This window comes from Aythya marila (assembly GCF_965140915.1).
Source record: "Aythya marila genome assembly, chromosome: 15".
Classification (NCBI taxonomy): domain Eukaryota; kingdom Metazoa; phylum Chordata; class Aves; order Anseriformes; family Anatidae; genus Aythya; species Aythya marila.
In genome coordinates, this window is record NC_139056.1 from 15,304,548 (window position 1) to 15,329,440 (window position 24,893).

The 24,893-nt window shown below is 51.4% G+C and overlaps 1 protein-coding gene across 2 annotated transcripts in view; it reads right to left on the bottom strand.

The window, feature by feature from the left end:
- CACNA1H (calcium voltage-gated channel subunit alpha1 H) overlaps positions 1-24,893 on the bottom strand; it is a 220,781-nt gene that overhangs the window by 112,653 nt on the left and 83,235 nt on the right. For both annotated transcript variants that reach the window (XM_082772862.1, XM_082772861.1), the window contains exons 3-4: positions 4,398-4,509; positions 3,039-3,172 (exon numbers count right to left, since the gene is read on the bottom strand). In XM_082772862.1, coding sequence (XP_082628988.1) covers positions 3,039-3,172; positions 4,398-4,509 — 246 coding nt within the window. The remainder of the gene's footprint in view (positions 1-3,038; positions 3,173-4,397; positions 4,510-24,893) is intronic.

Genomic DNA, 24,893 nt, shown 5'->3' on the forward strand with positions numbered 1-24,893 from the left:
CCGTTCACACCTGCACCGAGGGGCTGGAGCCAGCACCAGGTGCCTGCTCCGAGCAGCCCTTGCAGCAATAGATGTGCCATTGTTTGGGGTCCCTGCAATGAACAGTGCTGGAGCCAGGGTCTGCAGGCTGGCGTGGCCCCAACACAGCACACGCACAATTTATCGGGTGGCTGAGAAAGTGGATTTTACTGGAACCGATGCAGTTTTTGAACTGTGAAAGGAGCATGGACTGCTCCAGTGGGAGCTGCTTTTGTGCTCCAGAGAGCCCACGCAGCCACGTGCGTGTTGCAGGGCCAGCTCCTGAGGCCTCATGTGGAGTTTCAATGGGGCTGAAGACAGATGAGGAGTCCGGGGTATGGCCTAGGAAACAGATCTTCTGACCCTACGTTTTTGGACTTCCATGACACTCCATTTAGGATTTCAAATCAAGCGATGCCTACAACACCCATCAAATCCAATTTTATTTCATCGACTGCAATGGGTTCCGGACTGGACCTGTTAAAAGCACTGAAACCACCTGAAGCCTTCAGGAAAAAAATCAAAGGTTTCCTCAGCATGGAGAAGCTTGGGGTCCTGCTCTCATATCACACGTTTAACCCAAGGACACCCCAGAAATCCCCAATGGAAACGTGCTGGAGCAGGAAATCTGGGGTAAGTGGGGACTGGAGGTTGGGGCAGGCTGGCACTTGGTAGGTGATGCCCCACAGCCTCTGTGCTGGTGGCACAGAGGAGGCTCTGGAGGAACATTGTAGGCACTGGAGGCACACTGGAGGCACTGGAAGTACAAGCCTTTGTGATGTCTCCTGCCACGAGCAGCTTCCATTCCTTCAGCTGTCAAGTTAAAGACATCCAAAGCATATCACATGAGCCCGCAGCGTCTCCAGGGACAGGATGCACAAGGAACCTCTCTGCTTTGAGCTCTTGTGGACAACATTTCTGCTGCCTGGGAAATGCTTTCAGCTTGGCTGCTGGACAGACTGAAAGGTTGTAAGCTGCATTCGGTCTGAAATTTTCCAGGGTACATTTCTCAGGCGAGCAGAACATGAAAGGGCTTTCAGTGCTGGAACAAACTTCAGACACAATCTGTTGCTAGAGGCAGAAGATGTGTTTATTTTGTAGTTTCCCTGCTTACCCTTCTTTCTCTTTGGTATACTTGCTAGTCAGCCAAATCAGCTTATTTAAGGAGACTGAATGGGACAAACAAAGCAGGCAGCGCCGCGTATCACTTGTTTCCCTTCTTATCAGAAAAGCCTCATAATAACTGCATCACGTCCATCCACTTGCTGGAAAAAGCAACTGGGTAATTCTGGCCGTGAGCTCATTGCTAAAACCACCTCCAGTTTTAGGAACAGGAACTGGGTTGAATGGTGGAGGTGGATGAGGAGAAGACCCCCAGCCTCCTCCCTGCCCTCCATCACTGGCCACAGTGTCACAGGAATGGCCCAAATACACCCAAATCAGCTGGAGATGGCCAGGATCAGGCACAGAAGGCATCGTTCCACCTCTCCTCTTCAGCCTGAGTAACACCAGACAGGCAGCAGGGCTTCCCGTTGGGGTCTCGCTGTGTTTCTGCAGTTTTCCTTCTTCTCAAACATATGCCAGCCACGGAGGGTGGGGAAACGGCCTGGAAAGCTTCCAGACTGACTCACCAGACACCTTCCCCCTCGCCCCAGGTCCTGTGTGAGCAGATCCCCGTGCCAAAACCTTGCTCCGAGGTGTGAGCAGAGGGCTCTGCCTTTCCTTCTGCCTTCACGTGTTCCTTTCTCCTCCTGCTCTGCTGTTATGATGTGTCTGATGAAGCAGGATCCTCTGCTCGCCCAGCAGGAGAGCCCATCCTACAGCTGGGGACTGGTTGGGGACATCAGATTTCTGACCCCACGCTCTGCCTTAGCCACAGCCCCCCTCTTCTGCTACTTCTGGCTTAAATGCTGCCGCAGCAGCTTTGGAAAGAAAAAAGCAATTAACAACAACTTTCGTTGTTCTTTCCTAGGCTGCAGCCATGCGCTGGTTCAAAGGAAGCCCTGCTCGGGGAAGTCATGTTTTATTCAAGGCAGTAGGGCCAGTCCTAGTTGTATGCCAGACACACCACATGGAGCAAAACAAAACTCCATAAAAGATTGCACATTACCAACGCAAGGGTAAAAATGCCCCCAACATATTACGGGAATGTTCTAATTAACCCCAGGCTGGTCATTGCAAACGCAGGAATTCAGAAATAAGGCAGAGCTCTGTAATTAAAGCAGTCTATCCCTTCCTAGGGTACACTAAGCAGGTAAGAGAGCCTGGAGATTCTAAAACCCATTTATTTATAGAAGAAAGTTTCAGACTTGCCAAGTTTTCAGTACACTCGCTTATGGGTGTGAATGAGCTGATGTCAAAAGCAGCCAGATCCTCCTTGGGTGATTCCGCAAATAAATTATTTCTATTTATTAACACGTCCTACACAAATAAGCAGCTGTGGGAGTCGGTATTAAAATGTAAACCAACAGAAGTTTACAGGAGACGTGCATGTGCTTGTAATTTGGGAGGATCAGCAACAGCAGCTGCTGGTCAACGTCTGGAAAGCTCCTTGCACTGGGATTTCAACCTTCTGAACCAGATTTTTGGGCTGGATTCTCCCTGTTTGGCTAATTTCTGCCTCTCTGCCTCACTCTAAGGGTGCCACAGAGCAGGAGGGGGCTGAACCTCTGTGTGCTTTTCCCACCCCCTCGTGAGAGGCAGCCTTAATGGTGAGCACTGGGACGTACTGGACACTGCAAGGACGAGGTCAGCATGCACTTGGTTTGACAGATGGCACTGGCTGAAGGATCACTGCTGGAAACCCAAAGGCTTTTGCCCTGACATTGACACCCCTCTCCATAACCTGGTGTGGTTGCCAGAGGTTGAACCAAAGGAGACTCAGGACACTTTGCCTTGGCTGCAGCTTGGCAGCTTTCACCAGACATTACGCAAACCAGCCAGGACAACCTCCAGATTTGGTTCTCCGGGGTGTTCTGGCTTTCACGGCGAAGGCAAGTTTGTGAGGTTGTGTTACTGACCCCGCCATCACGATGAAGAAGTCCAGGCGATTCCACGTGTCTCCAAGGTAACACTTCTGCCCGAAGATCCCCAGAGCCACCATCTTGATGACCATCTCCACCGCAAAGAAAGCGAAAATGAAGTCGTCAAACGCCTGGAGACCAGTAAAAGATTATTACAGTCAGTTCTCTTATCAGGGAGAGGGAAAGCAGAGACACGAGCATGAGACAGAGGCTGCAAGGCCAGGCAGTGGGACCAAAGTAATCTGCTGAGCTCAGAATTAAGCCCTGCAATACCTGAGGGGTGATAGCAAGCCCCGAGTGTAGCTCCTGGGTTGGTTCACTGCCTGGGAAGCATTAGCAGCTTCTGTTAATCTATTGACAAAGACAGGAGGACATCGCCATCATACAGGCTGGGCATTTTTCTTGGCATTCAGAGCTTCTGCGATTCAGCATCAGCTCGTGGTTGGGTTTGGGAGGTCTCAGCAACTTGCAGTGGAAGCTGAGTTTCCAGGCGGGGCAGCTCACACCTCCTAGAAGGATTTTTTCCCATCTAACACAGGGGATATGCTTCACCTGTGATGCTTTCCCTAAGCTGGATGCCTAAAATTTATCTTATTCCACAATGAATGCCTAGTGGCTTCTCACTCAATTCATCAGGTTTACTTGGCTCTCCAATTAACAGATCCTCTTCTAAGGCTGGAAGAGGGTTTGATGACAAACTGCTAGTCCTGGCAGCAGCAGACAGCTCTGGACCAAGCTCTGAAAGGGGCAGGAGGTGTTGCTTGGAAGGATCCCGCTGGCTTCCCTGTACTGCTCAGACACCGAAAAGGAATTAAAGCAGCAGGTCCACGAGGGACTGGGATGCACCGGGCGCGTTATAGCCCCACGTGTCAGCAGTGCCAGCCTCGGCTGGTGGCACGAGCAGCTGCTTCCAAGCCTGCGAGCCGAGCTGCTGCGGGCAGCCCCGCGCCAAGGTGCAGCCCACGCAGCAGATGCTGCCGGGATGCGCTTCCTAAACCAACCCTGCGGGCATATGGCAGTGAGGGGACGGCCAGGACGTGGGGAGGGATGAAGTGAGAACCGAGATGCCCCACAGCAGCCTGGGCACGAGGGCCTAAAAGCTTTAATGGGTATGCATCTCCCAAAGGCCAGGTAGCCCGGCACTTGGCAATGCTGCACTCAAGCTGGTGGGCATGGACCCATCCTGTGCTTTTTAATTCATGAAGAAAGGACCGAGGTGGCCAAGTCCCCAGTGCCACATCGCCCAGGACACGCCACAGTGATCCAAGAGGTGCTAACAGCGACCTGGCTGGGGTGGGAACGGCAGCAAGGGGGTCCCTGTGGCTCCGGCCGTGCTGGAGTGAGAGCTCAGCTTACCTCCAGGATGGTGCAGCGCTCCGACTGGCACTCCACGTCCTCGCAGGGCTGGAACATGCCCAGGGTGACGCAGTTCAGGAGGATGACCAGCATGCTGACGTGCTCGAACCAGGTGAGGGGAGGGCGTTAAGGAGAGCACACGGTGCTTCAGGGGGCAGCGGGAAGGGGGAAGTGAGGGATCCGCACGATTTTCATGCCCAAGGCCCTTCGCTCCTCACGCAAACTGAAAAGAAAACACCTCCAAACATCCCAGATTTGCTGAAGTTTGAAGTTTTTGGCAACTGAGGAAAGGGCCTTGGAAAGGCATTCGTGTTGAGATGAAGGGACAAAGGATGCCTTTCATTTCCTACACAGCAGCAAAGTCGGAGAAGCCCAGCGAGGCACCAGGCCACGTTTTCCATCTGAAGCCCCCCCATCCTCTTCTCTATTTCGTGCATGCCAAGGGGCAGCAGAGAGCACAGACCCCTCTGTCCTCCCACAGCAAATTTCATCTCCAGATCTCAAATGGTTTTACCACCGAATCACCCAAAATGTCTGCTAGCACTGACTCTGTCATTGCCAAGCTACAGAAAGCAAGACGAGGAGAGAGGAGTGAATTCAGGCACCAGCAGCAGCAGAAAACAGGCTCACAGCCTGTTCCTTGCCCCAACCAGTGAGTTGCTCTCCTCGTTCCCATCCTAAAGATGCTGCAGAGTCTGACTTAGCCCTGCATTATGAAGGATGTAAGGAAAACAAAGCCAGCACAACCAGCATAAGCTGCAGGGGCAGCCACAAAGACATGCTGCAATCCCAGGTGCAGACAGGCTGCACAGCACAGACTGAGTAAGGTAAGAAAAGGGTTCAAGGCTGGATGTACCCGCAGTCACCAAAAATAAGAGGCTGTATTGTCTTACAGGCCCCACCAGTGCTCAACTGCGCTGTCATTAATAGCTTCGGTGTAGTAAGTGGTGATTTGCATCAGCACAAAGTAGGCCCAGAGCTTATGATTACTGCTGCTGGTATGACTATTAAAAATAATTAAAAAAAAAAAAAATGGGGGAACTAAACAGGAGTTTCACAAATTACGAATGAATGAGAGAACTGTTCTTGGGAAAATAACTGGAAACATCTGTGTATGAATAAACCTTTATGCTTTCAAACACACAAGTGTATGTGAACAAAGGCTCGTGGAGAAAGAACATTGTCTTGTTTCTGATAACAAAAAAAATAATCTTATTTTGGAAACCCAAACAAAACAAAACAAAAAGCCCACCCTACCTTAGTTACCCTTTCTGCTTTCACAGCATGACAGGATGGTTTAGATTGGAAGACGCCTCTGGATGTCCTCTGGTCCATCCCTGCTTCCAGGAGTACTTCACCTACCTATGCCCTCCTGCACTGGCTTCAGCAAGAGGCACCAGAAGGCAGCAGAGCACGAGGGAGAGGAAGATTTCACTGCCTGGTGCACCACTTGCTGTTTTAGAGAGGGGGTTAATTGGAAAATTCAGAGCCAGGAGCCCCCTGGAGCCCATGCTGGGGACCAGAGACACATCATGCTTGGAAACCCACTTGTCTGCAGTGAAAATGCATGGGATAAACTGAACAAATAACTGAACAAATAAATAAAAACCCAGGTTCCCCTGGTGGTGACGCAGAAGGAGCCAGAGGAGGTGAAGCCCCTGGCCACAACCCCAGAGGACTTTTGTGCTGCTGAAATGCCAGCCTCGGCTCGTTTTCATTTCTCCCTCCCTTCAGCAACTTCCTCCTGATTTTTGACATTTTTAGGGGCTGTCTGGCTCTCCTTCCCTTTCAACTAATTAGAAGCAGAGTGGTAATCCTGCTCCACAGAGAAAACAGCCCACGTCAGACCCAAACAAAACCTAACCCCTGGCCACATCCTCCTTACAATATTTGCATTGCTTGATGGGATTCATGTGGAACTCCCTGTAAACACGGCTCCTGGACTATTCCCAGGGTGCCTGCAATTGCATTCATTTCACTTATTATACTTGAGGATTTTTTTTTCCCTTTAAAGAAAAAAAAAAAAAAAAAAAGCCAACACAGAAGAAAGTGTTGATGGATTGGGTCTGCTTCTCCTAGAGGAGGGGAGCCTGTTGGCCGTGCACTTGTTTGGCTTTGACCCCACTCCTCCACTGCTGTGGCACTGGGGAAAGCATTGCAGCTCATATAACCCAGACTTCTCCCCACTGCAAGGGCGAATGAGGCTTTTGAATCCCCCATCCACCGAGGGTTGTTCGCTCTGTTGCTGTTCTCAGTCCTGCTCTCTGCCACCCCAGCCCTTGTTTCTAGCAGAACCAAACAAGAATTAGATTTCGTCTCCCATTAGAAAACACCGATTTGGCAGAAGTGAGTCATTGGAGGGGACCAGCTTTGACAGCGACGTTCGATCAGCATGGACGTTTGAAGATACAACAAGGAAAAGGAAAAGCCTGTCCCCAGCAAGGCAGAGGCACAGCTGGTACCGAAGGGAGACCTCAGGAGAGCAGGCAGACTGTCTGCTGCTCAGATCTTTCTCATCCTGATGCCAAATCACAAACACTTTAAAAAGAATACAGTCAGAAAATCTGCCTGCCATTTGGACCCAGCATCTGTCTCTGAGTTTTGGTTTCAGAGGATCAGCTGAAACCTGAGGCTGGAGATACTTGCGAAGCAGAGCCCCTCTCCTGCTGAGCCACCCAGGACCTGAAGTGCCTTTGTTCAGGTGCTCTGCTGAACCACAGCCCTCAAAATTTCATTCTTTCTTCTAAATACTCTAATTGTGGCTTTTCACTGCTGTGTGTAAATAATCACCTGCATGACAACTGTCACTGGGGCTGAAACAAGAGCCCTGATTCCATACAGACAGAAATGCCACTGTCACCAGCCCGTCTTAACACCAAAGCTGAATTCGGTGTCTTTCAGGAAGCCAGAAGAGCTGTTTCAGTTTTCTGGAGGAAAAAAGAAAGGCTCTCCCACTACTCCGTGGTCACAGATGTTTAGAGGCTTTCGGAGCTACCAGGCAGGGTCAGCCACAGCCACACGACGGAAAAGAGACATAAGAAAATTCGTTCTGCTTTTGAAGAAAAGTCTGAAGAAGCAGAAGGAAATGCACTGTGGGAACAGCTCTGCTTTCGTTGGAGAATGGGGCAGAGGAGAGAGGAGGAAGCCCCCACTCCTGGCTCAGATGCTTCCCGGATGCTTCCCCGGTCCCTGCTCCCTGTCTCTTCCCGAGGAGCTGGGGCTGGAGGTGCTGAGCTGAAGGGTCCTGCCTGCTACCCAGCTCACCTCCTCATCCTGCAGCTCCTATAAAAGCTTTAAGCCCCTGCCCTATTTATTTTCGTATCAGATTAATGATGGCGATCTGCTCCCTGATTCAAAAGCAGGATTACCCTGAGTGCTCTGCCCTGACGGGACTAATCCTCCCTCCACTATGCAGATATTCAAGGCAACTTCAGTTCAGTCCCCGGTTCCTTGCTGCTGGCTCTGAAGCTGTGCTTTAAGCCCTTGGTGACCACTTTCCCAGAGCCCCCCCTGAAGCCACCCCACCTCTGAGAGGCCCCGGAGCCCAACTCTGAGGAAATGGGTGGATGGAAACAGAAATCCCACAGCACAGAAAGGCCTCCTGGGTGACACCCAATGCTTCTGCCTTTGCTGCAGGTTCCAGGGTGATGGCACCTGAAGTATCTGGGCCAAGCTCAAATCCCCTAAAAGCCCTTCAGGAAGGCGGCTGTGGTGCTCGGGGGCTGCTCTGTGCTGCGGGGTCGAAGCAGTCTCTTGTGCCAAAATCCAGTCCTGAGTTCAGAAGCGGCAATACAGAAAGAGGATCCTGCCTTCAAAGTCTGTTGGTAGCACCTGCTGCTGGCACAGCCTCTGGTGCTGATGCTCTTTGGCAGGTTTTCACAGGGTTTTATGAAAATCCCTCCAGGGGAAGACCAGTGGCTTGAGGATAAAGACCCTCTGCCGTGCCAGTATGGCTGGTCTTTACTGGCTCATCCTTACCAGCTACACCTGATTTACAAAGAGAAGTGGGAATTAAAATGGATGTTCATACAGGCACTCAAGACAGCTTGAATATTTCCAGCAGTAAAAACTGAACTGAAGCAGTCCAGAGCAAAGAGATGGGCCAGTCACTGGCACCACATCACCTACCCATTGCCATTAATGCCAGCACATGTGTGAGGAATAGGCAAACCAAAATAAAACCATGTGGGAGCTGTGCACGTGTCCTGCCCCAGCACCTCCTGCCTCCGACAGCAGCCCTGCAGCAGGGCTCGAGCAGGCTCACCCAGCACAGAGGCAGCTGCACAGCAAGACTTGCTCCTCTCCTAAGGATATTACCAATTAGTTAAGGAATCCAGCTAGCAAACACCGAAACACTTTTTTTGTTTTGGTCTTTAAAGCAGCTCTCTGCTGGTGCAGAGTGGAACAGGACATCAGAGCTGCTTTGCACCTCACGACAGGCAGCCTGAGGTGGTACGGCATCTTATAGTGGGGCACAGACAAGTTGCCTTAATGCAGCAAGAGATACCCGAGAAAAAGTTTGTACTTGGCCTCTGATTTAACATTTCTTCCCCCCTCTCTCACTTCGGAGACCTGCCTGCACGAGCTCGTCACAAGGACGAAATGCAGCCAGAGAACTTCAGCACCCTGGGGGCCTGACCCTCTCATCTCACTTTACAAGAGCCTTAATTCCACCACGTTTATGGCAGCAGCACGAACTTAAGCAGGCACAGAAATAAGCCGTGTCCTTCCCAAGCATTGCACTCGTTTAGCTCAGCCAACTTAGCCACGGATAGAATTCAACTGGAAGCCCAGCCCCAGCTGGGACAGTCGGCTCCAGCTCCTCCGGAGATGGTTTGTGCTATTTCACACCACGGCGTGGAAGGCTGCAGGCAGAAGAAAAGAATGAGTCTGCCTTCATCGAAAAACCCAAATGCAATCCCAACCTCTCCCAGCTCCTTCCCCCCATAAACCTCTGGTTCTTGGCACAAGCAGAAACATGAAATGAGCTCAGTGATGCGGCTCGGATCTCCGCTTCATGCACGTCAGCCAGCAAAACCATGTGGATAGTTCCTGTTTCTGGAAGATTTCAAGATGCTTACACATTTGCCCAATGTTATATGGGGATTTCTTGGCCTGCAGGTGAAAGTCTAATATTTTCTTTAAAAATTTGAAGGCCTTGTTAAATGTAAAAATTAAAGACTTGAGAAGAAACTGCTAGTCTGGCTAGAAAGCAAGGTTTTCAATGCCCAGTTTAAAGCTGCGTGGGTTCACAGTGGATTGCCGTGCCTGCAGTTCTGGTTTGTATCCCGTTGCCTTTGCATCGGGTGTTTCTTCTCCCCAAATAACGAGCACAGACAAACACAGAGGAACGGGCACGGGGAGGGCTCAGACATCTCCTAATGCAATGGTCTGCTCCATGCCGCAGCACCGCCAGCGCCTCACCATCTTCAAGGGGATAATCTCCACCATCCATCACTCTAATTCTGAAAATATTTCTGCAATAAACACAGTAAAAATGCTGGGGCCGTATTTCTGCTGTGTCACAGAGTCTCTTGCTCTCATCCCGTGCCTCATGACGAAGGATGTGCTGATAAAGCCCAGGTCCTGTGGGGGGACCTGCTGCAGCTTCCCAGCAAAGCTGCCCCCGAAAGGCAGGAGCCCAGCGCCCAGCCACTGGAAAGCAGCAAGGCAGGATCATGGTGCTTACCATTTTCACATAATCTTATTATTTTTAAGCCAGTCAGGGGATTTTGGAGACTTAACCCGTTATTTTAAATGCTTGGATTTGGCAGTACTGCGATTATTGCCGTTGCCATATCTGTACGTACCGCGCACGATGCTGAGGAATAACACACAGCAATAAAAGCCAAGTTATAGTTACAAGCAGAACATATGTTTACAGAAGCAGCAGCCAACTGAAGTTTCAGTTTTTATAGCCGAAGATGTGACTAATGCACTAAATATACACACACGCACGTATATATATACACACGCATCTGAGAGACGGGGATTTTCGGAAAGCTCTTGGTGAGCTGGGCATGCACTTCTCGTAGGAAGGCAGCAGGGCTCGGGGATGTAATTCCTGCTGTGCAACATCACAGCCTTATTTTCCATTCAGAAATGAGGCCAGCTGGAAACCCAAGGACCTGCTCGCAAACCGCCCAGCCCAGCATCTGTCCCTGGCAGAGGCAGGGCTGCAGGAGCCCTTGGGAGGCAGGGGAGGGCTTGGGAGGGCTCAGTGGGACCCCGAGCAGCCCAGCAGACCCCGAGGATGCGAGGCTGCCCCTCTGCATGCAAACTCACCCCATGAGATGGCAGCTGGGCTCTGGCACAGCGCTGGAGCACCAAATTGTTTGCAGGGAAGGGTGGCCAGGATGGGGAAGAGCAGGGCCACAGGGTGGGCACCACCACTGCCTCATCCCATTGAGTAAAACCACCACATCCATCTGTCCGTGCCCCCTGACAGACAGACAGGCCACCCCAAAAGGCTCGGGCAAAGGTGGGAAGCAGCTCTGGTGTAAAAATACCTAAGTGAAGGTACCTTGGGGTGCTGTCAACATCTTGGTGAGTTAGGGTAACATTTCCCATCACCTCATGCCAGCAGTGACAAAAATAGCTTTAAAAGCCTGCAATATCCACCTCATCCTTTATGCTAAATGATGGAAAACAGTCCGGACGCGATGATATTTGGTAAATAGGAGCAGGGAAAAAAATAAAAAGGAAGAAGAAGAAAGAACAGAACTACAAGAAAAATGACTCAGAACACAAATCCCGAGAGGCAGCGCTGGCTGGTGCTGGCAGAATTTTAAGGAACATTCTTATTTTTAAAAAGTTGATTGATTAAAGCTATTTTTAGTGCCCATACTGCACTGGATCATTTGGGTTCGTTTGCTTATGAATTGTAAAACAAAATGAGGCAGCTGCACTTCAGAAATATATACCTCCCCACCAGCACCACAAACACGCAGCCCAGCAGCAATATTTCAGCCCGAAAGACACCAAGTTGGCACATGTCTTTGGAGATCGGGCTGACTGCAGAGAAATCTTGTTTAAGAAAGGATTAGCCTGAGTTACTGGAATAACTGCATCCCGCTTGTTTGTTATAAGATGTAAAATAACCATAACGAGACCCCAAACGGACCCTGGGCAACACGTGTGCAAGCCAAGCGGCTGCTGCAGGATGTGTTTTTCTTTCTCAACGTGGGGATCATGCTTTTTGCCTTGCACAACCAGAGATCGGGAGAGCTGGGCACAGCTCCTGGATCTTGGCCTCGCTGGATGTTGTGTAAAGCAGAGACCTGCTGCAAAGCCTGGGCTGCGCCGTGCCATTTGAACGCCTCCTCTTTGGTTTTGGCACTCTGGGCTAGCTGGAAATGTGTTTGCACCAAAGGTATTTGCTCTGAGCACAGAGAAGCTGGCGTTTGTCCTGTCGGGGACAGTCTCTAGCATCCACTGAGACACACGCAAATGGGCAGCAGTCCTCAGATAACCCCCCTTTGCTGACAAATCTGGGTAATGGCCGTAATGCCGACATCAGAGCTTGTTCACAGATCGTCCAGCGGCAGTAAAGGGAGGATAAATCCAACCCATTATGCACCTTAAATCATTCACCTTGCTCAAGCCAATCTTTTGGAGCCATAATGAATTTAAAAGCGGTTAACTCCAAGTCCTTGTCGCGTGTCATTTGTCAGGCAGCTCCGCTCACCCTGCCTGCTGTAGGAGACGGGCGGTGCACAAGTCACTTCTTTGGGGGATTCAACCTCCAGCTAAAAGGACGACACGGGCAGAAAAGCACCTCGAGGGGTGCAGGGTGCTGCCTTCTCCTCCCCTGTCCCTGGGGCTGTAGGATCAGGATCTCTAACAGCACAAACCTGTCCTGTTGGGGCTCACGTAGGGAAATCAAAGCAATGCGAACCATTGCTGTGCCCAAACCCACTGGGAAACTTCCCCACGCCTGCCAGCACGCATCACCTGGGACAAATCACCTCCGCTGGCTGCATTACTTGAGTGCCTGTTAGTGCCCAGAGTGATGATGGGGAATGCATTTAGCGTGTTGTGAAGGCATCCTGAAATGGCCCGGCAGGAAACGAGGCTGTATCGATTGAAGTGACATCAATGGACGCATTCCATGGGATTCAGCAGTGCATTCAGGAGTGAAGCACAGTCCTGGCAGGAGCCCCAGGAAAGCCTCCAGTCCTGCCATTCCCACACATCATGCCCAAATCCTCGGGAATTCCAAGGCGCAAGTCCTGATTGACCGTGTGCAGAGATCCCAGGGCCAGGGCTGGAGGTAAATCCTCAACCATTCACCCCAAACACACCCAAATGATCCCGAAACACATCACAACCCGTTCAGCCACCGAACCCACTAAATCCACCCAAACGAGAGCATCTCATGTTCACTGAATACCCAGCCATCATTTAAGGAGACAAGGACAGAAATGTTTTGCCTAGTCCCTGCGTGACTCACTTGATTAAAACACATCCAAGCACCTATCTGCGTGGCACCGGGCGAGGGTGAGCAATCAGAGCAGGTAATTGCCTGCGAGCAGCGGGTGCGTGGGTGAGACGCCAAAATCCCCGGGGGGGAAGCGGGGCAGCGAGGGCAGCGAGCCGCAGCCGCATCCCGGGGGCTGCATGGTGTCATAGCAACTCGGGGCTGCAGCTCCACCGCCAAAATGCTGCTGCTGGGGTGAACCCAGAGGGAGGCCGAGCTCTAAACATCTCCTCTGCCCTGCTGGTGGGGCTGGAGGGGGCGTCGCGTTTGGAAGCAAACGTCACCTTTGCTTCCATTCGCCTTTTTCCTACAAGTCCCCAAGGAGAAAGGCCCACGGCTCCTGCCCCGCCAGCTCCCTGCCTCAAAGGCGCAGCCCCGGGGATGGGAACTCAGCGGGAACCCCTGAAAACAAAGAGGAGAGGCTGACTTTGTTTTCCCTGTGTCATCTCTCCAGCCGGCGAAAAAGTGCTTTGTGAGAAAAAGCAAGCAAATAAATTAAACGTTGCTGGAGCACAGCGTGGTGGGTAAGGAGAAGCTCCTTTTACAGATGGGAAACATCAGCGGGAAGAGGCGGGCGGGCTGCGAGGTGCTCCCGCTCGTGATCCTAGCCTGAACCCAAGCAGGGCACTGCAGGCTGCCTCAGGGGGACAAACACAGCCTAGGTCTGAGCCCCGGTGGGTGTCAGAAAGCTCACAGCCTGTCCCGACCCCCCCGGCCACCTCCCAGGCCAGAACAGCCGGCACCGACTGAGTGGGGACGGCCAGACCCTGAGCCACGTTTGTGGTGTTGGGACACGGCCAGGGTTTCTCACCATGACCTCCCCTGTGGGATCATGTTTTGGGGTTACTGGATGAGCTGCTCTAAGTGCTTCTCCTCCGTGCAGGAGCACCCCGAGCTCCTCCTGCCCTCCCCACCTCCAGGTGACTGCACAGGGAAATGCCACGGGGGGGACGACTCGGGGACGCCTCACCCAGGCTGAATCCAACCCCCAGCTTCCTGCAGGTTTCCAAGAGCAAAGGAAAGGCTGAAAGATAAAAGGTGCTGGAAGAGAAACAGCTGCGCTTTTCCTTCCTCTGTCCTTTCCTTCAGCTACAGACGGAGCCGCGTGGGATGGAAACAAGCTGCGGTGCAGCCCAGTAGCTCTGGGGACAGCACGGACTGGTTGTTAAAGGATGAGAGGAGCAGAAAATTTCCCAAAGGACCAGCTATCTTATTCCCTCAGCCCCTTCCTTGCAGCCCCCCCGACCACACAGGCCGCCCCTTGGCTGAGCATTGTGCACCCAACACCCCAGTATGGGATTTTCACCTGCAGTTCCCAGTCCCTCTGTGCGAGGGGGCTGGGATGCCCCACGCTGCAGGAATTTGACTGAGAATTTTTTAATCTGATTCTCAGAAAAGAGAAAAATTGAACGTTTTTGCTCCCGGTGTTAGATGTTCCAGGTGCTTCGCATGCCGTTAGCACCACGGCACTTAGGGTTGGGATTTGCGAAGGCAGAGAACAACCACAGAATTTGTTCTTGTTTCTACGATGATTCAATTGCTTTGTGTCAAGCTGCTCACCTTAAAAAATTGGTCTGCCACGTTTTGGCTTCGTCCCCCTCCATAAAGCAGCCCTGGCCCCCAACTGTTTTTGCCACAGGGGTCACAGCTGAGACCTTGTGAGGGGTTCAGCTTCTTCCCACAGCAGCCCCTGCACCCAGGTCAGGTCCCAGCTTCAGAGTAGCCTGGGGTAATTTCAAAACACTTCAGTATTTCAGTTCTTAGCATCACCGATCCCTGTTTTAATGAGCCGAATAGCACACAGAGCCAGGGACACTTCCGTCAGATCTCCTCACTCTTCACTCAGGAGTTTGACATTAAAATCAGGTCACTCAGATTAAAACTTTGTGGTCTTTTTAAATTCAATGTGCCCTGTGGCTTCTGTGCAGGATTTCCAAGTTTTTACAATCCAGCAAGCTCAGTTCAGAGGATCAGGAGAACATCTTTTTGGAGGGGTTCTTGGTGAGCACCTGGGCTCTGATTTACCCCATCTCTGCCCATTTCCAGCCACACTCATGGCTGATACCCATGTCAGCAGGAGAACCAACATCTATTACACGCAAAAAATCAATTTTGACAACACGGGTACAGGAGGATCTGAAAGGACCAGAGGCACCAAGCCTGACCAGGGGGATCCCAAGTGTTTGCAGCTGGAATCTCCTCCCTGCACATCTCATGAGACCAGCTCATGCTTCCCAGCACTGAGTTTGCTAGAAATCTGGACAACCAAGCTTTTTGGAGCGTATCAGCATTAATAACAGAAGGTGCCCTTCTTGCCTCACACAGTTAATGCTGTGTCATAAACTTGGCTGCCACTATCGATACCAACGTGACGTTGGTGTCCATGTAAATGTCACTCCGTAGCAGTAATGTCAATGCCGCAGTCCCCAGGGTCAATAAACAACAATACCAAATGTCACCCTGCCGGAAAGTATCGAGTAATTGGGAAATGCTAATAGGAAGGTAAAAACCAGGGATGCACGTGGGGCACGGAGTTTGCCTGGAGGAGGAAACTAATTCCACCTTAGCCCCAAGCACTGCCAGCTGCTGGATTTGGCCCTGCTGCTGCTGTCCTTGTTTTTCACCGCTGCTGTGGGCAGGGGCTGCCCAGACACCCTGCAGTTAGTGCATGGGGGTTAAGAAGAGGGTAATAATTCCTTCCAGGAGCTGGCAGACGGCAGCTTGGGGCCTGGAGGATGATGTGGTGAAATGCTCCTGATGCACTGCCTGTCTGTAGCATCTGCTCTCACAGTGGGCTCTGCAAGAGAAGACGAAGAGGTCCAAGAAGCGTGGTTTGTCCACCCAAGAAACACCCTTTAAACCTAACTGGCATTCAGATGTTTTTACCAAAACTCTGCTCGAGCTCAGTGAGCGAAGCTATCTCAGCTCAATCCGCTTCCACATGCAGATTGGACAGATGTACCCGTCCTCAGGAAGGCTTCCAGCTACTGGCAAATGCCTCGAGGCAGCCAGAAGGACCACGGTCAGCCCCAACACCAGCTCCTCGCTCACAATTCCCGTTTAGGACAGCCGCATATTTTTAATTCAGCTGCAGGAAGCTGAGGTTCCCAAAGCGCCAAGCGCTCCTGCAGCTGGGCTGTCGTGATAGACCCATGTAAGCAGCAACATCCATCACGGCCAGATAAAGCTCACCTATCTCAGCACAGAGAATTGACGGATTGACCTACTCAGTTAAAAGAAAGTATTTCTGGCAAAGAGCTTTCTTTTCTACTTTTTTTTTTTTCTTTTCCTGACTGCAATATTGAAAAAAAGGGAGAAAATAAAATAAATTCCCCAATCAAACACTTCATGTTATACTTGGATCCATGGCATGTTCTTCTGATGAATAGAGGCAATTATTTTCCAGAATAATTTCAGCAGCTTTGATTCAAGGGGCAGTTTAGACTGACATTTAAATGGGCTCGAGTTTAAACCAAGCTGTATTATCAGCTAGTGATTTTCTACTCACCGCTTCAAACAACTCCGTGCCCCACATTTGCCATGTAATAACCCCCCAGTTTACAACAACCTCAGGAGGGAAAGGACCTGGGTGACTGAGTGACCTGCTCTGCCACGGGCAATGCTCTGATTTAGGCAGGTGATAAGGATGCCACGCAGCAGTCCTCCCAAAAGCATCTTGCAGCTTTGGGAGGAATGTGGAAGAGGCAAATCCCAGCGCAGAGTGCTGCTGGTCACAGCAGTGTCACAGTGTGGTTTGATGGCCTTTGCCTCTCTAACCCCCCATAAAACCCTTGTATCACGAGGGTTTGCGTATCATCTGGCCTGGCTGGATGCTGCGGTGCTTCCTCTTCGCTTTGCAGTCCTGGATTATCCAGTGAATGCTGGCGTCTCAATACAACCCACTGGCACCTAAACAAGCTTGTACAAACCACAGGGAAATAAATAACTGGGCAGCTGAAACATGAACCTTTGCCCTGACCAGGAGGTGAACACACACTGCTGCTTTTTGGGGGTGCCACGTGGCTCCGATGCCTTGGAGCATTTGCTCCCCTTTGCTGAGCGGCCTACAGACCATCAGCCACAAGCTGCGACAGCACCCAAGAAAGGACTTATTCCCCTAGTTCACAAAGATGTTCCTTGTGTCTTTTCTACCCAGGGTCTTGCCAGCCTTGCTGCTGTGGTATCGGAGAGCCTCGCGATCGTTAATGGCTTCTTTGCACGAGTGGCGCCTTTACAGGCGGCTCACCCCAAATGCTCCTTCATCCTCTCTGTGTGCCTTTCCTCCTTGGCACAGCTCTCCGGCTTTCTTCCCTGCTATCCGAGCTGTAGTCTGTGCCGGGATGACAAATGCAGCCCTTAATGCCAGAGGAAATGAGGCACGATTCAAACGCAGCACTTCAGAGACAACTGATCTGGGCTATGCCTAACTCACAGAGCAGGGAAATGGCCCGGAGAGAGGCTGAAGAAATTGGGGGCACGAAGCCTCGGGCTGCAGGCAGCAGTGGCATGGTTCCAGCTGCTTTTACCACCGCAGATCCCTGCAAAGCTCGTGGGAGCTGAACCAGAGCTTCGGTGGGTTTCAAACGGGTGAATATGATGTTAATTTAATAGAGCTGGGGAGCATGATGGTTTCCTAACAGAGCTCTGGAGGTTAAGGGAGACAGCACTTGCCCACAGACCGGGATGCTCTGGTCCCGGCATCTCCAGCCACGCAGCACAACGATCACATAGGCAGTCAGTAGCTACGTCAACATGAAAATCGGATCGATTTCCCCATTCCTCTGCTCCAGTCTGCTCTTTCACTAAAGGCATTTTGGCAAGGCTCTCTGGGCCTCTCCAAGCTCAATGGGAAAACACCCCTTCCAGCAGCTCCCTGCTGACTCAGCTATCACAGCAGGGATAGCAAAGGCCAACAGGAAGAAATATGGTTATTCTGGTCCCTGGTGACGTACACATTTGCATCACCAGTGGGCAAAACCAAGAGGCAAACAACTGTTATTACCCCCACGGTGATGCCCAGCTCCCTCTCTAGAGGGGTTGCATCCCAGGTCCCCAGGGCTGAGGTCAGACCTGCTCGGCACTCGCTGATGGGTGCCTAAAACCACCAGAGGATGCAGAAATAGAGGTGGTGGGTGTTTTACCAGGTCATACTGACTCTCATTTGGATCATGCTATCACTCTGACTGACGGCAAAATTGCCTTCTCACCTCTGCAGAGCCAGAACCAGATTTTACCAAACCGGAGTGGTCGGTTGGAAATATTTTCCTTCTTTTTTTCCTTGCAGAAAGTGTCTGGCCATGCAAGTGAACCTCACAGTCAGAAGCTGATTTCTGACCGCCTCTGCAACTTATTTCTCTGCCCCCAAGAGAAGCCAGCCCCCAGGATAAGAAAAGCAATGCGGCATCTGAACCCCACCTGCCCTAGAGATGGAGCACGGCGCTCAACAAGCGGCCCATGCTGCAGAAGTGCTGAAAATGGTATTTGTCCTCAAGTAAAAAAGCCTACAAGGCAATTCCTGGTAGTGTTAACGGAACCCGATGCACTGCCCTCCAGATGCTCACTCCTGCCCAGCCAGGGACCAAAATCCTGCAGTGGGACACAGCAAGGTTGCGGTAAGGGGACGCCCAGAGGCTCTGGGATGAGGATGCTGAAATGGGAAGGGGCAAAGGTCCCTGGAGGCGATGTCTGCAGCCATCTGCAACCCACAGTGACCCTCACAGCTGTCCTAGCTGGCCACGCCAGCACGGCTGGGCTTCTGCGAGCCAGGAAAAGCCCCTCACAGCCCTCATTTTTCTCTCCGCTCACCCCTGCTATCTCTTGCTTCTGCCTCCAACTGGAATATTATCAAAATAAATAAACAGTGGATCTCAAGATGCAGCTGACAGAAAAAAGAGCAAGTGCTGGCTGTCCCTTTCGGACAGAGGGAACACAAGCCAATTCTCAGCTGCTTTTCGGGCCACACAAGGATCAGGCATGCACTCCTCAGCCCAGACCCCCACCGCAATTGCCATGTGCAATTTGAGATTGCTTCTCCATCTCTTTGATGGAGAAGCAATCTCAAATAATTACTTTTTTTTTTTTTTTTTTTCTTCCTTTTGTGTAAAACAGCTTCAGTTTTGGGTTTGGGTGCCTTTCTTTTTCACCTGCTGTGCTGACCAGCAAAGCCTCGTATTGTGTTTGCCACTGACCGCTCTGGTGCATGCAGTCTAGGGAGCAAGCGCTCTGCACCCCAGGCTTTTCATCATGATAATGCTGATTAACACCTTCACTGCTAACGATGCAACAGGGTGAGGAGGGATGAAGGCAAAAGGAGGGAGAAGCAGGCCTCAAGGGAATGGGCAGGGTGGGTCTGCACCTGGAAAGCAGCTCCACAAGAGCCCAGATGAGAGCAGCGAGCACAAAGTAATGCTCGCTTTCCTCCCATGGGGTTGCACATCCTACCGAGGGCCTGACCCTTCCCTGCCAGCAGCGTGGTCCAGCTGGCCTTGAGCAGGAGGTCTGGGGAGGCTGTGGAGAGGCTGCCTGCCCTGCAAACCCCAAGCACCTGCCTGGCTGCAGAGACCTTCGGACTGCCGTGGGCAGCACGGCGTGCAAGGAGCGCGGTCTGTGCATCAACCACGTCAGGCCCCAGCGATGCTCTTACTTCCAAATTATTTTTTTTATTTAAAACCCATCAGCAGGCCAGGCCGTCGCCACTAAGCACCACCCAGTGCCAGGGGAAGGAAGCGAAGGCCGGGAGCTGCTCTCTGCTCTCCCTCCTGGGACAGCGAGCGCTCAGGGACCGGTCCCATCCATCTCCTGCTCAGGGCTGACAAGTGAAATTGCTTCATATCCTTCCCAAAATGTGCGGAATGAAACCGAGATCTATTTTAACACATATTCAAAGGGACACTGTCAAGTAGTTTAGATCCAAAATGAGAGATTTTGTAAACAAACCAAGCAAACAAAAGACTTACAAAGCTTTATATTAATAGAAAAGTTATTGGGCTGCTTCTGCTTTTTTTTTTTTTCCTAAACACAGCAATAAAAAAAATAAAGCTTTTTTAAAAATTCCCCCTGCAGTGTTTGCAATCCAAACAAAACAGCTTTATACTGGCACATGAGAAACGAGCCCTGGGGAGGAGCAGGCACTGCAGACAAGGTCCATGGTGGGCAGCTCTGGGAGCATCATCCCCCTGTTCCCCTTTCCTCTTGTCCCTGAGCTCCTCCAGCTCAGCCTGGCCTGGGTTGGCCATGAGGATGCACTGAGGGCTAAAAACCCAGCGGGGCAAGATAAGGCAGGGACAAGCAAGGAATTTTCCACTTTCACTGGCCCAAGGCAGCATCACCTCCACCATAGCCACATCTCCAACCTGTCCCCACCAAACCATTGAATCACTGGGGCTGGAAAAGCCCCCTAAGACCATGAAACTCACCACTGCCAAGCCTACCGCTGGACCACGTCCCTCAGCACCACGTCCTCTGAGCACCTCCAGGGCTGGTGGCTCAGCCACGTCCCTGGGCAGCCTGTCCCAACGCCTTGCAACCCTCTCAGTCCCCTGGTGCTGCCTCATCCCGAAGCATCACTGCCTTTTGGGTGCAGGTAGGAGCACCCAACACCTCTCCCAAAACAGGGAAGCCCCAGCTCTGGTATCGTACAGGCATGGGAAATGCTTGGAGAAGCCACAAACAAAGCTTTGCTTAGCCGGGTCCCAGGCTGCAAAATGAGAAAGCTGTTGCAATTTACACTTTAAATGAGTTAATGTTCATGAAGTGCTCTTGTATCAGTGCAGGCGGTTGTCAGAGCCAACGCAACAAAATGCTAATTCAGCTCTGCAATCAATGGTGCCTTTCTTAGAAGTGGCTGGGTAATTATGTCTAAACAGAAACGAGTTTTTTAAAGAGGTAAACAGCTGAAATTCATTACCTCTCTCTCCAGTTATCTGGAGTAAATTGGCGACATTGGCAGAGGCAGGAGGTTTGTAAGCACTGCAGAATATCCAGAGGTGCTCAAGTGCAACGGGAAGAGGGGCCAGGCTCTTGCCAGGCTGTCTGCAGATCAGGGCTGGGAGCAGAGGCTGTGCCGGGTCTCCAGGACAGTATTTATTTAGCACTGCCTTGCTAATAGTATAAAAAAGGTCAATTAGAAGGATTTGGAAAGATTGCAGCAAACTCAGGTCTTTCCTTCAGAGCATGTTACTCATCTGGCTTCCCTCATCTAATGAACACGCCTCGATGTTAACGAGGCCCCTCCTCAGCACCACTTACAGCTTTAAAAAGGGTGCGTTGGCAAAGCACTGGGAAAAATGATTGCAGCATGGGATGTGCATGGATATTAGCAGAGCTTTGGGGAAAATGCACAGAATTTATTTTTTTTCTAATTTTTTTTTTAAACGTGTGCAGCCAGGTAGATGCCACAACAGGGTGGCAGCACCTGGGATCGGCTCTACCCTGACTGCAGCTGGGATGTGGGGGTCCGGCCCCATCCCATTCCCAAACCCAGCAGCTCTGCAGCGAATGCATAATGCACGCTGAGCTGGATGCTGGAATGGGCTCACAGAGGGGTTTTTGCTGCTAACTACTATCCACTTGGGCTAAACAGTCATTAAACTTGGTGGATGCTTGCAATGCCTGCTGACAGTTCCTGAAAAAAAAAAAAAAAAAAGGACCAAATTGTGAAAGGGATCAGCTGGGTTTGAACTAACAGCTGCCCCCCATTGCATGCAACTCCCGGGGGTGCTGCAGCAACGAGGCATTTTGCTCCGACCACCCGTGCACATTTTAGCCTGAAGCTGCAACAACGCTCTGCAGCATTTAGGGTTTAGTGTTCAGGTCAAGCACGCCTGTAAACTCCACGAGTTTTGGCCCGAATCCAGCAGAGCACTTACACATGCCTTCTCCTGCTGATTTCTCCCAGGCTCAGAGATACTTCAAGTGCCAGATCTGGGCAGTGAAGGGGACCGTGCCCAATGCAGCAGGAGGGGAGGATGCAGAGCTCCCCATGGCTGGGGAGGAGAACGGGGTCAGCAGCGAGCAGTGGGGTGGGAATCCCAGGGGTATCATCTGTGCCTATTTCAGGGGGAAGTCGGGAGCGAGGAAGCGTGTAATGATGCTAATTGGTGGCACACAGATGATTAACCCAAATTGCACAACTTCTGCCAGCATGGTCTTCTTTACCTCGATTTCTTTTCTTCGGCAAAGAAGAAAATGTTTGCCTTGGGTTGGCTTTCCAAGAGCAAATGAGCCCGGGGCTTCCAGCTCTAACAGCAGTTCTGTTGCAGCGAGGAGATGCCAGCACGTGTGGCAGGCAGGACAGCGGGGCTGAGCACGGACCGACCCACATCTGGTGCCTCTCCCCTTCAGCAGCAGAAGGAAGATAAAACACGGTGCTCACATAAAAGCAAAAGGGAGCACACAGATGCAGAGAGGTTTCCAGGCTCAGCGCAGAAGCTGGAAAGCAATAACTAAAAGCAGCAAGCGGTGATTCCCGCCTCAGGTTGGTCCTTGGTGCAGTCCAGGCTGTACGTGCTGACCCCTTTTCTTGTGAGAGGATTGCCCATCGTGACGTGGGTATAAAAACAAGCACAAGGGCAGTAATATTCCACAGGCAGGCTGGAAAAATGAGGCAAGCAACACACACGAAGCAGCACGGGCAATTCTGAGAAGCCTTCGTGGTGCCACCACGCTGTGCCTAAGACCGCAGGTACCCATCCGTGTTTTGCTGGCTGGTGCTGTTTCCACACCGCAGTTCAGCCAGAGTAATGCTGCCTTCTCCAGCCATGTGGTTTTGGTTCCTTCACAGATTTTTGTAACACGAAGGGAAAGCCTCACTGAGCAGCACCAGCTTGTTGCACTCCTGCCAGCCTGATTCTGCAATAAATCCCCTGAGCGAAGTTATCTCGTGGATTTAGTACCGGTGTACTCGATGTGCAAGTCATTAAACTTGCACAGTAATTCCAGGGAAGTTCCTAAAACCATTTCTCTAGGTTAACTCTGGGCCTTTTTAACATTTTCTGTAACTGCAGGCCTAACGGGTACAGACCTTGCACCCGCTGTGGTTTTGACCTGCCTGTTCTCACCGATAGCCTCTGACACGCCCCATGCCCAACAAGAAAACCAAGTATTATTTATTTAAAAAATCGCCTGTATCTGGCCGTAAGCATCAGAAACCCCGGCCTCATAAAATAACTTGCCACCACTTCTATCCAGATCCCATAAAACAGTTTTCTGCACCCAAGATGCTGTACCAGGTTATGGCACTTTTCAGCACCAGACCAGTGCCGGCTGCAGGGGAAACCTGCCGGCTCCTCACTGATGGAAATGAGACCTCTCCAGGGGCAGGGGGACTTATTTTGGTGTTGAGAGCTGTAATTTTTAGTATTGTTCCCTTCTTGGCTGCGCTGGGTAAACAGGGAGCTTTGCTGGGACTTTGCTGTGCTGCGGTGAGAGGGAAATTTTCGGCCGTGCTGAACAGCCCAACAACTCCTCCAGCAAGAACAATATTTTGCTGTCTCCAGACTGCGCTGAGTAAAAATAACTTTCAATGCTCCTCTCAATTAGCTGAGCAGCAGAAGGGCTGAAATGTGCATCTAATTGTGCCCTGCTTGCCTCAGATCAACTCTGGGAAAGGGCTCAGCCCCCGCCGGTCCCCGGTGGCCATGGGGCACCATGCTGGTCCCTGGGATGAGTGGCTGGGAGGGGGACATGGGCAGCCAGCCCTGCAGGGGGAAGGGAGGGAGATTTTGGGGGAAAAGGGGAGAAAAAACTTGCAATGGCAGGGGAAGGGATGGGTCAGGGCCACTGCGGGTGGCGGGGACTGGTGCAGAGTGGGGTTCAGAGCTGTGCCACCCCACAAAGGGTGAGGCTGACAATTTGGAGGCTGCTCTAGCTCTAAGGCACGCGGGGGAATATATTTAACTTCGAAGAAATCCAAGAAGAAATTAACCATTAGCCTGTGGACTAGAATTCATTAATTGCAACCGACAAATTTAGGCTTAGTGCTTCGTTGGCCAACAAACTGCTGGAAAACATTTAATTAAAGGATTGACGGGGAAGTCTTTAACGGCCCAGGAGGACGAGCTCCTGGCTGCCGTGTGTGCCCGCGTGGAGCTGCCCCACACTGCTGCCTCCCTGGGGACCTCATCCCCGCCGGTGGCACAGTGCCCATGCAGGAGGTGGCCCCCGTGCCGCCCCCGGGGAGCCCCACGGCAGCGCTCGCTCCTGCTTTCCCTGGCTGTCACCTCCCTTTTTCTCTCCAGGCAATGAATAATGAGAATAAAACCGAGAAAGAAAGCGCTATGACAGTCAATTACTGCCTCTGTGATTAACCACCCGAAAGCAGCCCCCGCGCAAGGCACCACTCGATGCTCTGTTTAAACAGAACCGTTCCGCTGGATCCCTTGATGGACGTTTAACCAGGAAGATAAAGCACCTGATGATTTATTTTCCTGTTTTCTTATATAATCGCAGCTTCCCAAATGTTAATGGCTGTGCACTGTACAACCAGCAGCAGTATTTGCATACAAGCCTTGCTGTTGTACGGGTGAACGCACTTGGCTCTCGCTGGCAGAGGTGTCAGTGAAGCAGCGAGGCTCTCTGCAGGTAAAGGCAGGATGCTCAGCCCCCGAGGGTCTCAGAGCAGGGTGAGACAAAGCTGGGACAAAACACAAGTTGGACACCACCCTTTCCTAAGGTTTAGGAAGAGAAGCGGCTCCCAGGGTCCACATCTGAGCTGGCACCAGTCTGTCCTTCCCCTGCACAGCCACACAGCATGGCTGGGACAGGGCGTCAATGGCACAGCAGCTATAGTTGAGCTGAGCAAACTATAAAAATTCGAATATTTCACTGTTTCTCCTTCTATTTAATGCATTTCATAAGAAAATCTAATTTCTATCAACCTCATCTTTACCAAATCCACAGAACTCAGCACAGAGCACATGTCCCAGCACAGCACCGCTGCTGCTTTTCTCCGCACAGAATTAGGGGACAGGACACAGCCGACATGCTCTCCTTCACAGTAGTGTTTGCAAAAATCACTG